Here is a 13323-nt window from a genome sequence, read left to right as displayed (position 1 = left end):
TAGGTCTCGCTCCCGGTCAGCGGGGTTCGGGTGGAAGGGAGGGAAAGATGGGGGTTCGGCTACGTAGTGGAGAGGTGGTGCTCGCTTAAGTGTTCTGCTGCACAAGGGATGGAAGGGAAGGGAAACTGCCGGCGAATCCCGGGACTAGGGCTTATTTTTGGGGTAGGGTTTATATTAACTGTGCAACACTGCTACACACACTTACTAGATTTCCACTTCAAAAGTTTCCAGCATACAGTAAGTGTGTGCAGAGAGAAGTAAAGTAGCTTTCTCAAGGCCATGCAGAGAGTGTGGCATAGTGGTTAAAGCTGCAATCTCAGCACCCTGAGGTTGTGGGTTCAAACCCATGCTGCTCCTTGTGACCCTGAGAAAGTCACTTAATCCCCCCATTGCCCCAAGTACATTAGATAGACTGTGAGCCCACTGGGACGGAGAGGAAAAATCCTCGAGTACCTGAATAAATTCATGTAAACCATTCTGAGATCCCCTGGGAGAACAGTATAGAAAATTGAACAAATAAATAGTGTGAAAAGTTTTAGACTCTCATAGCCAGAGCTGGTATTGTGACATCATAATGCCTCATCCAGCAATGCCTATGAGTCAACCTCATCAGTGATGTCACAATGGCTTCATTGTCCTATACTTCGCTCACTTCTACTACATTTTGATTTCTAGAGTGGTGCATTGGTTAAAGCTACAGCCTCGGCACCCTGAAGTTTCGGGTTCAAACCCACGCTGCTCCTTGTAACCCTGGGCAAGTCACTTAATCCCAGTGCCCCATGTACATTAGATAGATTGTGAAACGCTGGGACAGACAGGGAATAAATTCATGTAAACCGTTCTGAGCTCTCTTGGGAGAACGGTGTAGAAAATTAAATAAATAAATACAAGTAGATTGGGATTTCAACTGAGTTCTCATGATTTCATGACTTAGTGCTTTAATTGCTACACTCTATCCCTAGCCCACTCAGCTCGCTTGCCAGCCAGAAATTCCCATCTACAAACTCACTGCCCACCTGGGAGATGCTGGACTGAGTTTTCAGGCTCTCTTCATCACCTTCCGTCTTGTCCGTCAAAATTCCCTGCACTTGATACTCCAGAACGTAGCTGTCAATAAACCTTTCCAGTTCCTCAATTTCCTGGGAGCGACAACTTCCAGCCTCGGAGGAGGCTGATGCCACGGAGGAGCTCTCCATTACTCCAGGCAAGCAATGGGGCACCAGGATGGACCTGGAAAAAAAAAAGGAGTACAAGTCATTTCCCTTTCCTTTTACAAATACATTACTTTAAGCCGACAGCTAGGCACCATCTTCCACTTTAGAGATGAATGTATTTGAGATATGGAGCATCTCAGATTCAGTTAGGAAGTTCCCCTGTTTGAGGCACAACTGTGAACCAGAAACAAGAGGCAAAAGAGATGTCAAAATATCAACCAAGGAGATACTTTATTAATACAATAATGAAAATGTTATAAAAATAGACAAAGTCTATAGTATAATGTCCATCTTGATATGAGTGTAACTAAGGTCGCCTTTTACTAAGCTGCACTAGCGGTTTTAGTACGCGCTACATGCTAACACCTCCACAGAGCTGGCGTATTTTCCGCGTAGCATGGGGATTAGCGTTTGCTAAAAATGCTAGCGCACCTTAGTAAAAAGGAGCCCTAAGTCTAGGGCACTCCTAGATTGTCCCAACTAGGATCCCAGTTTCGGCATCCGTAGATGCCTTCATCAGGGGATGAATGGACACAAGGAGAGCATCTGTTTACTTTTTGGCACATTTTTGCCCTCACAGATGCCCTTCTTGTGTCCATTCTTCCCCTGATGAAGGCATCTATGGATGCCGAAACTGGGATCCTAGTTGGGACAATCTAGGAGTGCCCTAGACTTATCCCCTCTTCTATGAAACTGCGCTAGCAGTTTGCAGCGCAGAGAGCCACGCTGAATGGCCCATGCTGCTCCCGACACTCATAGGAACTCTATGAGTGTCGGGAGCAGCGCGGGCCATTCAACGCCGCTCACCGCGCTAAAAACTGCTAGCACAGTTTCGTAGAAGAGGAGGTAAATTGCACTCATATCAAGATGGACATTATACTATAGATTTTGTCTATTTTTATGACATTTTCATTATTGAATTAATAAAGTTATCTCCTTGGTTGATATTTTGGCATCTCTTTTGCCTCTTGTTCCTGGTTTTCTGTGCTGTTTTTGAGGCAAAATTCTTCTTTACCCTTCTTGAGGCATAACTGTAACATGCCTACTATCTCCAAACATCTGCACTGCTGCCAGGTAAAAACATCCCAAATAAGTTGTCCACAACACATAAGCAAAAGCCAGGCATAACCAGGCTAGAAAATATGTCCGTGAGATCGTCTATTCTCCATATCTTGCTGAACCCCACATCAACCTATGACAACATCATGGTGTACTATGAGAAATTAAAAAGTTCCCAAGCAGATGTGTGACATGCATCTTATTCTGTGTCCTGTCCCCCACCCCCACCCCCACCTGTGCCCTGAAAATAGTATGGACGGGTCAAGATCAAGAATGCCATCATTTCATATTATACGAATTTCTTGTTGGGCAGTTTGGAAGGACCAAGCAGGTCTACCTGCCGTCATCTACTATGCTACTGTCTCAGAATGAAGAGCTAATGATTTTCCAAGACACTCTTTAATAACTGAGAAAACAAATAAAACAATCTCAGCATGCCCGTTACCTTCCTAATTCAACCCCTCCTTTACAAAGCTGCGCTAGTGTTTTCAGCACCGGCCACGACCGTAACAGCTCAGCCGCTCAGGTACCTTTGGTTCTCCCTTCTCCTTCAACTCAGTAGCAGGGAGCCTTTTCCTTCTGCCTGTTTTTTCCTCCCTCTGTTTTCACAGAGTCAAAGGCCTCTCCTTCACTACTTGCACCCGCTGGAGTGAGACAACTTCCTCATCTTTATTTCAAGTTAAGTTTTCTAAAACAACTCGCACTTTAACTTATTAGAGTTTGCTGTTCTATAAAGAAATGGACACTTTTAAAACAAATACAGTGGTGCCTCACACAACGAACTTAATTTGTTCCAGGAGCAAGTTTGTTATGCGAAAAGTTCGTTATGTGAAACGCGTTAAGCGTAGTGACTAACGACTGCCTGCAGTGCCTGCGCGGAAGGATGCAATACATCGGCAGCGATCGTGGAAGCTCGGGCGACTTCGTTGTGTGAAACGAAGTTCGTTGTATGAATCATGACATGAAGTTTGTTGTGTGCAGCGTTCGCTGTGCGAGGCGTTCTTTATGCGAGGCACCACTGTATTTATTTAGACACAGTTTAAACCTTTCTACCGACTGAAGATGGTGCATTGATAGACTACTGAAAACACTTACAGGGGTTTGTCCCCCGTTTTATGATTTTCTTACCATTCGTTGGTTCTGAGCACCTTCTCAGTTTAAAGGATCATATTCACTTATAGTCCCTTTTTCTTGTTTGCTGATTTGTTCAGGATTTTTGGGGACATTTTTTGTTGAAATCTTACCCAGTAGTGCGATTGAGGTTTATTTTGTAGCCTTTTTTACCCTTTGGCCTCTCCAACCCCCCACACCGGCGCTGTGGTGTAAACAAAATAAATAAAGACTTTTCTTCTCTCTGTTAGGTCCCAGCTCATGCTCACTTTCTAACTCCACCTCTAGCACGATATACATTTCAAATCTGACATCTTGTAATCACAAAATAAAAAATAAATTTTTTTTTTCTACCTTCCACTGCCATATCCAACATTTTTTCTTTCCCACTGTTTACCATATATCTCTCTCTCCCTGCCTTGTGCCCTGGGTCAAACCTCTCTATTCCCCTCCATGCCGCATCTTTCCTTTCCTCCCCATTATCATGTGCAACATTTCTTGCTCTCTCCCCAGGTCCTCCACCCTATGTCCAACATTTCTCCCTCTCTCTTCTCCATGCATGTCTCCCTCCCCTCCACCATATGCAGGATTTCTCCCTCTCACCCCTTTCTACCTGTTTCATCTATTTCCCTCCTCCACCCCAACATTACTTCCTCTGTCCTCTCTCTCCCTCCCCCATCCCCCACCACTGTGTTACAGCTTTCCATCCCTCCCTCCTATCCCCCCGAATGCTCTGCACTGCTCCGACACTCATGGGAACTCTTTGACCATCGGAACAGCGCACAGCATTCGGCCGACGGTAAAAACCTCTTACGCGGTTTTGTAAAGGGGGGAGGGAGGTACATTTTTTGGCCACAATAATGCATTCAAAGGTTTTTAGCCGATGAGGAGAATGTCACGAATCAAAAAGTTTTCGGGGACTCTGAGGCTTGCTTTTTTTTTTTTTTTTGTCTTCCTCAATACAATTCAAAAATAATCTTTAAAAAAGTGAAGAGAGCATAATAATGGCATTGAACAATTTGTAGTGGAAACTTTATTGTCTGATATTGAGATTTTTGATACTCCACTTCTTCATTGGTTCCCTTATGGCATGAATATGGAATACAAAGTACACTTCTCCCTCGGTATTCCCAGGGAATAGGGGCACAGCCGGATCGCAAAGTGTGAAAAACCACAAATAACTTCTTGTCCGGCTCTGACCCACACCCGCTTCCCTCCCGCCTTCCCCCCAGCATCCCGGCCTTATCTGGTGGTCTAGCAAGGCAGGAGCGAATTTCCTACGCTCCTGCCCCGTGCAAATCACCAATAGGAAATGACTGCCGTGAGTTCCCATAGTCTCTCGAGACTACGACGGGAGCTCACGGCAGCCATTTCCTATTGGCGATCTACACAGGGCAGGAGCGTAGGAAGATCGCTCCTGCCCCGAAAGCCTGCTAGACCACCAGGTAAGGAGTAATCTATGATGCTACTAGACATTTAGTCCTGTAGGGAGGCAGGAAGGCCCTAAACTATGCTCCCCCACACACACACACCCATAAAAAAAAAAAATTGCGGATAATCGAAACCGCGAAACCGTGAATAGGGAGGGGGAAGTGTATAGAGCATTTTCACTCATTGGAAAAAGAGAGGGTAGATGGTACTGGGTGTTAGTTTCAACCCTGAAGACAAAGACTGAGGTAATCTGCATGAAGTTATAGATACAACCCTGGCTGCCCTTAAGAGCAAACATAACATAAAAATTGATTTCTAGGCCACATTACCGATAAGTTCTATGCAGTTTACAAAAGATTAGTTACAACTACATCAGTAAAAATGACAGTAAATTAAGGGCCCAGAAACTTTAGGAACAGAAGAATTTTCAATTGTCTCCTGAATCGTAAATATGAAGTGGACATAGATAACAACAATTTAAAATCCCTATCCCAGACTGCTGCCTGATAAGAATGGGATGAACACAGAGGATCTAGAATCGGAAAATAATAGTAAATATTGAAGAACTAAGGCCAGTACTAGGCAGACTTGCATGGTCTGTGTCTGTATATGGCCGTTTGGGGGAGGATGGGCTGGGGATAGAGGTCTGCACGAGAACGGGAATCCCCCCCTAACCCACGGGACTCCCATGGGGACCCCCTCTGGCTCAAGGGACTCCCACGGGGACCCCCCTCTAGCCAACGGGACTCCCACAGGGATGAAAGGCTTTGGAAGCAGGGTTCGTCCATATAATATAATGGGCACGTCAGCCTTAGTAAAAGAGGGGGTTTATAAGTTAATTACCTGAACAGAAAACAAAAAAAGGGTTCCACCAAAGAGATTCCACAAGGAAAACAGCAGCGCAAACACAAAAGAAACTGTGGAATTGATGATCCTGTCAGAAGTAATTGCTGCTTTTTATGGGGACAGGCGGGGATGGAGGTAATTCCTTGCGGGGATGGGTGGGGACGGAGAGGATCCTGGTGGGGACGGAGAGGATCCTTGCGGGGATGGGTGGGATTTCTGTCCCCGTGCAACTCTCTAGCTGGGGAGCGCTTCAATGGCTGGGAGGTGGACTGGAGTGAGCTTTGACGGAGACTTCAGTAGTTGGAACCTAAGAACAGTACCGGGCAGAGCTTTGGATTCTTGCCCAGAAATAGATAAGAAGAAGGAAAAAAAAACAACAAACCAACAACAAATTTTTAGATTGAATCAGGTTGGGCAGACTAGATGGACCATTTGGGTCTTTATATGCCGTCATCTAAATTTACAACACCTCACTGATGGAAAAATGAAAAGAGCTTTAGAACTTCGAGAACACTTTGAAGTGGAAAACCAAAATAAGTCAGTTAGATAAGACGGGGCTTGACCCACAGCAACTTTATAATAGAAATAACCCAGCTTGAAAATAACCCGTGCCTCTACAGGCAACCAATGTAATTCTCTGTAGAAACGGGTAACATGATCGAACTTCAAGCCGTAAATAAGTCTCACTGCAGTATTCTGAATGATATGCAGTCTTGCACTATTTTTCTTAAGTAATCCAAATGTCTTAATACCAAAGACTGGACCAGTATTTTAAAGGCCAAAAAATCAAAATAGGCTCTAAGAGCACAAACTGGATCATCCAGCCTGGTCTTTATAAGTAGCAAAAAATTACACCAATTTTACTATGTTAGATGAAGTACAAAATGATGCCACTCCTATATAATACTTCATCTTTGTATCCCTTTGATATTTGTAGAACCTATAACACAGGTTTGCAATAGGAGACACAAATTAATTAACATGCTGGCAGTGATGCTCTGGGAGCCTGTCTTACCAACCACAGCATGCAGTAACTTGCATCTTCAATGTGCCAGACAGAAGCAGGTTTACAAGTTCATAGGAGTTTGACTTTGAACTCAACCCTGGCATCATGTGTTAATTTTAATATCCCAGCTAGACATCCCCTCATAAAGCAAGTGTGGCCACAAGCAAGGAAAGAGTCAAGCTAAAGGACAAAAGTTTCCAAGGTCTGAATTGCTCATTTCAGCAAAACCACTTCATTTGGGGAAGAGGGTCCAGGGGGTGGATGTTGTTTTTGATAGGATCACAAATCATGCAGATTAGAATTTCAAATCTGTATTCCACCTACACTCAGCTTAGGGGCTGAAGTCTGCATGAAAATGTATCTGTTGAAAACTGGGTGCAAAGGGAACAGAAAACAGTATACCCAGACTTCACAACAAAAAGTGGACATTTTGAAAATTAGATTATACCTGACAGACACAAAAAAGGGAAGTTTCATTTGAAAGTATTTTATCATCTTTCCTTATCTATGTAATCCTCTAGGACTCTCCAGTGCATTAGGTTTTGGACTTCAGTGACTGTCCTGGTTTAAAATGTTAATAAAAAAATAGATTTTGAAAAATATATATATGAAAGTTTCACAAATTGAAGCTTACATGTATAAATTATAATAATTATTATAATAAGTACTCTTCAGAGATCAGTAATAAAGATAATCTCTCTTGTGACTGTAAAGCTGAGAAATTCTTGCTGAGAAATTCAAGCAATGTGTTTCTAGGCATTTAAACTAGAAGTTAGGCGTATGTAAGCAGAACAATTATGGTGGCCACCCCCAGCAAAAGACAAGATGTAATAGTAGTGAAGATAGCAAATGTGAACAACAATCTTAGCAACTCACTTCTTAACAATGCAACAGGAAGTGAAACTAAACAAAAAACTATTTAAAAAATTTAGATTGCCACAGAAACGTAACTACCACAGTAATGACCACAAATGCAGAAGGTAGACAAAGCAATGGGACCAGAAGGGATCCCATCCCAGGATATTGAGGGAGTTCAGTGAAGTTCTGGTGGATCTTAAATCTTTGGAGACAGGAGTGGTTTCCTAGGCCTGGAGAAGAGCAGATGTGATCCCTCTTCACAAAAGTGATCACAGAGATGAAGCGGGAAACTATAGGCCAGTAAGCCTCACTTCAGTTATTGGAAAGGATAGTGAATTTCCTAGATTCTAATGGGTTACAAGATCTGTAGCAACATGGTTTTATTAAAAGGAATACTCATAAATTACATTCAAGTATTTACCCAGCACTATGAACATTCATGCACAAAAAAATGGAGAAAGACCTCCGTGTCTAGAAGGGTACAAAAACACTGCCCAAATAGACAAGCCACTCTCAAAATACCAATTTTGAGGCAGGCAAACACATCCTTGGTCAAAGACTCCAAGATAAGTGGAGAAATATATTATTAAACTTCAATTACTTCTATAGAATATCAAAATTACATCACACTTATCTTTGCAAACATGGTGTTCATAGTAGACTTCATCAAAATGCTGGGGTGTAGAAGCAGGAAAAAACCAGCACAGTGGAGCCTGAGCCAGACACAGCGGCTAGAAACTCCTGGACGCTTGCTGTATATCTCCACAATCTCCAACAGGGCTCCCTGTTTCGCAACCAAGCTTCATCAGGGAACTGAGCGTAATTTAACCAGCTTCAATTCCCGGATAATTAGGAAAGGACAAAGACTGCGGCTTCGTGCTGCTCGTAAGGGGGCATTCCACAGCTGCTGATTGCCCTACCTCCAATTTCAACTCCTGGAGGAATTCAAGTTTATTTAAAATTTGATTGAAATCACTTATCAAAATTCTAAGCACTATACACGGAATACAAAAAGGGGAACATACAGTACATATAATTATGAATAACAGACATAATACAATCTATACCAAAGACAATAAAGACAAACTGAATCGAAAGGGTAGAGGGGTAAGAATTACATTTGAATAGGACAGTAAATATAAATGGTAAAAACAACTTGGAGTGGGGAGACCAGATTTAAAGGATTAGAAGCTAAAAGTAAAGATTGATAAGGATTTTCTATAAGGTTGGACCAACTAAGAGATCCTACTTAGTAATAGACATCATTAATCAAAAGCATCTTTAAACAGGGAACAAACTGCCTTTAAATCGATCTAGAGATTTTTCTTCCTTCAAATTTATTGGTAGGGAGTTCCAGAGTTGTGGGGAAGTAACTGAGAAGATATTTGAAAGCCTTATGTTGATAATTCTCAAAGAGGGGATAGATAAGCTTTATTGCTGTATTTTGAACAATTTGAAGACACCTCAGTTCCTTTTTTGCGATACCCTTGTAAAGTGAATTACAGTAATCAAGCTTCAAGGTTACTAAAAATATATCAAGATATTTAGTGAAGTAGGCTCCAGGAAGTTAGGGCTAGATTCACAAAGCAAACCAATTGGTTTGCGACCCCTTTACGATCAAATTTCCCTCCGGCCCCATTCGCTAACCTCTCCAGCGATCCGCTTCGAATCCGTGCATGCAAATGAGAAGCGCATGTAAAGTAGGCAGGGACGCGATTCACAATACACATTTCACGATCCGACTGGGCTGGCCGATCAACTCCAGAAGCGACTGCTGGGGACCAAACGCAGACCTTCTTTTCCTACTCTCCAGCGCCGCCCTGCCATCTGCTGCCCCAATCTCGCTGTTTCAGGGGCTGCAGAGCCCTGGGGCCGGGGACGGACTAGAGGCTCATGAATAAAAGATGCCACAGTGCATGGCCAGCAGCCAAAGAACCATTATTGCAATGACTGGACCAAAATAAGCTGGGATGTGATGTAACAAGCAAATGAAAGGTAAGGTACCAGATCCCAGCTCTGGTTCTAATTGAATTGGAAGTCCAAAAACAAACTGCTAAGCCCAGAAAAGGGAACTTGGAAAATAGAGATCACAACAGAGAAACTCCAAAATTCCTCTCGCCGCCCAGACTGATCTCTGTTGCCTTCCCTGCGGTGCGAGCCCACAGGTTTAAAGCGGAGCTGCACGCCACAGTGCAGCCCCACTTTTAAACCCGAGGGCTCGCACTGCAGGGAAGGCGGCAGAGAGCAGGAGAGTCTGGGTGGCAAGATTGGCTGAAAGGGGAGCGCTGGAGAGTCAGCCTGCGCGAAGGAAAAATATTTTTTTTTAAAGTCGTGGCTGGACGGGCATGCGCAGACCATCTACAGATGGTCTGCGCATGCAAGGAGATCGCAGAACAGCAATCCGTGCCGGCAGATGGAGATGTTCCTCCCATCGCCCCCATCTGCATATTTTAGTTTGAAGAATTTGTCGGGCCTGCCCGGATTGGGCCTGATTGGGCAGATTCATGAATCCAGCCCTTAGCTAAAGAGCATATCATAAAGAAGGTGTGGACAACAGCGCTAATCTGATCGTGGTAAGTTAATTTGTGGTCGAAGACCACACCTAAGATTCAAAAATTAGACTAACCAAAACCGAGGGCTTAAAGAATCTCTGCACTGTGGGGTCCTCACCCTGATCCAGATCTTGGAGATCTGCAATTGCCACTACATCCTCCACAGTGGTAGTGCCCACCTGCGTAAACAAAGGCATCATCCATGGTACCAGCCGACGAATCATCTCTGGACAATTCAGGAAGTCTGGACTTAAGTCCTGCGTTCTGAGAAGGGGGTACCCCCGAAGCCAACAAGGACACTAAAAGGAGGCGCGTTGGGCACCTTTTTCTTGGGCTAGATAAGCAGCAATAACATCACGACCGTTTAGTAACTCTAAAACTGACATTTGATCTACCCACTACTGCACTAATAATAACAAAAGAACTTCCACTATGACCACCTATTAACTCTTTGACAAACCACCTCACCCTCAACAACCTGCTAAATGTTTATAAGACCTACAACTTACCTCTCTAGCTAATCATTGTAACTCTGTCTTTTTTAAACTAACCTTTTGTAATCCGCCTTGAACCGCAAGGTAATGGCGGAATAGAAATCCCGAATGTAATGTAATGTAATGTAATAAGCCTGGAAGAGCATGTTAATAAATTCCGGGAGAAACCCTCATTCAGAATAGCAGCCGCCTTCTGGGAACTCTAGTGCCTTTGGAGGATTTTTCGCCTTCGGCGCTGAATCGCAGTTGCATTTCACCGGGGCCACAAGAACGATGTCCCCACGGGCCAATTTTGACTTTTTGGACTGGCCACAGCTGGCGTGGGCGGCAGGACTCCCTAAAGGAGTTGAGGGAACCAGGGCCAATGAAATCTTGCCTCCCTTCTGCGACGCATAACACATCCACTGCAAACAGGGCATGAATCTGAAGTATCCTACCCTGAGAAGTCCATCTGAGTGGTTGTCTTGCAAAAACGAAGCTTGTAAAGGCAAAAAATAACTTTAAATTCAAATCAGGAAAATTCAAGATGACCACAGTGGGTGTAATTTTCAAAGAAAAACAGCCTTAGAAAAGCACAGGAACCCCCCGAACATGGCAATTTTAGGGGTGGGGGAACAAGGATTAACTCCCAAACTGCCCAAATGCTATTTTTTTAAGATCCCCCCAAATTGCTATGATAGTCTGTCAGTCCTGTACTCACTGCATGACGCTGGGAGCTGCGGTAAAGTAAGCTGAAACAGCTTACAGGGTGATCCTCTGCTTCAACAAGCCTTGCAGACTATACTGCTGGTCTTCTGAATAACCCTCTGATCTGACACCAACGGCCAGAGACCTCCGTCACCCTCGGAAGACACTGTGCACATGACTGATGGAGAAACGCAGTCGGCTCCAATCCTGGACACACCTCCATGGAGCCACGCAGCCTGCGTTCAAACCCACTAGCGGGCAAACCTGGGGTGAGCCAGCTCCCAAGGGAACGATCCCTGAGCCCCCAATCTGAAAGGGCAGGTTGTCCAGGAGGTGCACTGCAAAACAGCCAACCCCCAGGGAGCAGAGTTTCCCGCAAAGTCTGCGATCCCCCGCAACCAGAACTATCCTCGCAGGGAACCTCTGCAGCACAACGACACAAAGTAGAAGGGAAAATAAACACAAGCAGAAAAAACTAGCTCCTACTGTCTCGCTTGTAGGAAAGCAACTGGTGACCAGAGGGCAGTCCTGAGGTAAGAGGGGAGGGTCAGAAAAATTATGTAAATGAGGCTTCCTACAAGCAGTCTCGCATAGTGCTGCCCGATTCGAATCGATTCACCAATTCATTTCAGGTGAATCAATTCGAATCGATAAAAAAATTAAAAAAATCAGCCTCCCGATTCATTGTCTGACCCTCCCCCCTCACCCCCTAAAGCAGGATCGGCAGCACTGCCTCTTGCTGGCCGGCCGCTGCCACTCCTCCTTTAGAGGGCAAGGGGGTAGGGTCAGTCGTGAAGTGCTGCAGTGTCCGGCTTCCCCCCTGGCCTCCTGCGCCTATTTACCTGATTCCAGCAGCCTGCAGAGAGGATCGCCGGTACTTTAGCGATCATTGCAGGTTGCCATAGATCTCAGCAGCTGTCTTCCTTCTGCCGCTATCCTGCCTCTGACGTCAGAAGAGGGGCATGACCGCGGCAGAGGGAAGACAGCTCCAAAGGCCTATGGCAACTTGCAATGATCGCTAAAGTACCGGCAATCCTCACTGTCGGCTGCTCCCTGCTGGAATCAGGTAAATGGAGGCACGGGAGGTCAAGGAGGAACACACAGGCCTTCCGGAGGGGGGGGGAGGGAGAACAGTCCTTCGAGGGGGTGCAGTCCTTCGGGGAGTGGGGACAGGCCTTCAGGGGGGTAGTGCAGGCCTTCAGGGGTGGGGTGGTACAGGCTATCAGGGGGGGACAGACCTTTGAGGGGGAGGCCCTGGTGTAGAAGTACACGGAGGGAAGGAGGGAGGGAAGGGGGTTCAGAGAGAAGTGCATATGACGGACTTGGGGGGGAAGAAATAATGGGTCTAAAAACAGAGGAGAGTGAGAGAGATGGTGGACAATGGGATTTAGGGATGAAAGGAACAGAAAGGGAGAGATGGTGGACCCTGGGGTGGTGGGGAAGGAGGGAGAGATTCTGGATGAAAGGGTAGTTGAGAAAAGGTGGATCTGCGGAATGAGACAAAAAAAAAAAAAGAAAGATGCCAGACCTCCAGGGGAGGGAAGGGAAACGGAAGGGGAGGACAGAGATGGAATATGGATGGTTAACATGGAGAAAGAAGAAAGAAGGAGACCCTGGCAAGCAAGTTATCAAAAGAGAACCAGAGCCTGGGACCAACAAGATTTGAATAATGACCAGACAACAAAAGGTAGAAAAAATAATTTTATTTTCTGTTTTGTGATTACAATATGTCAGATTTGAATGTGTATCCTGCCAGAACTGGTGTTAGACTGCAAACGTGAGCTAGGATTTAACAGAGAGAGGAAAAGTCTTTTTTGCTTGTTTATTTTGTTTACACCACAGCGCCAGTGTGGTTAGGAGAAGGCAAAGGGGGGTGAAGAAGCTATAAAAGGGGTGAAGAGGCTATAAAATAAACCCACCAGGATGTTTTTAAAAAACACCCAATTGGCCAGGAAAATCAAATCGAAAAATCGATTCAATAAGCTGAATTGAATCAAAATTTTCTTCCTGAATCAGGCAGCACTAGTCTCGCGATATGGTATGCAAAATCCACTTGTCCAGGAATA

At 44.8% G+C, this 13323-nt stretch overlaps 1 protein-coding gene across 2 annotated transcripts in view; it reads right to left on the bottom strand.

Annotated features, from left to right (window-relative positions):
* CTIF (cap binding complex dependent translation initiation factor) overlaps positions 1-13323 on the bottom strand; it is a 463145-nt gene that overhangs the window by 444324 nt on the left and 5498 nt on the right. For both annotated transcript variants that reach the window (XM_033934740.1, XM_033934750.1), the window contains exon 2: positions 1017-1230. In XM_033934740.1, coding sequence (XP_033790631.1) covers positions 1017-1196 — 180 coding nt within the window. In that variant the 5' untranslated portion in view covers positions 1197-1230. The remainder of the gene's footprint in view (positions 1-1016; positions 1231-13323) is intronic.

Source organism: Geotrypetes seraphini, chromosome 1 (assembly GCF_902459505.1).
Source record: "Geotrypetes seraphini chromosome 1, aGeoSer1.1, whole genome shotgun sequence".
Taxonomy (NCBI): Eukaryota; Metazoa; Chordata; class Amphibia; order Gymnophiona; family Dermophiidae; genus Geotrypetes; species Geotrypetes seraphini.
This window is presented reverse-complemented; position numbering and strand designations above follow the sequence as displayed.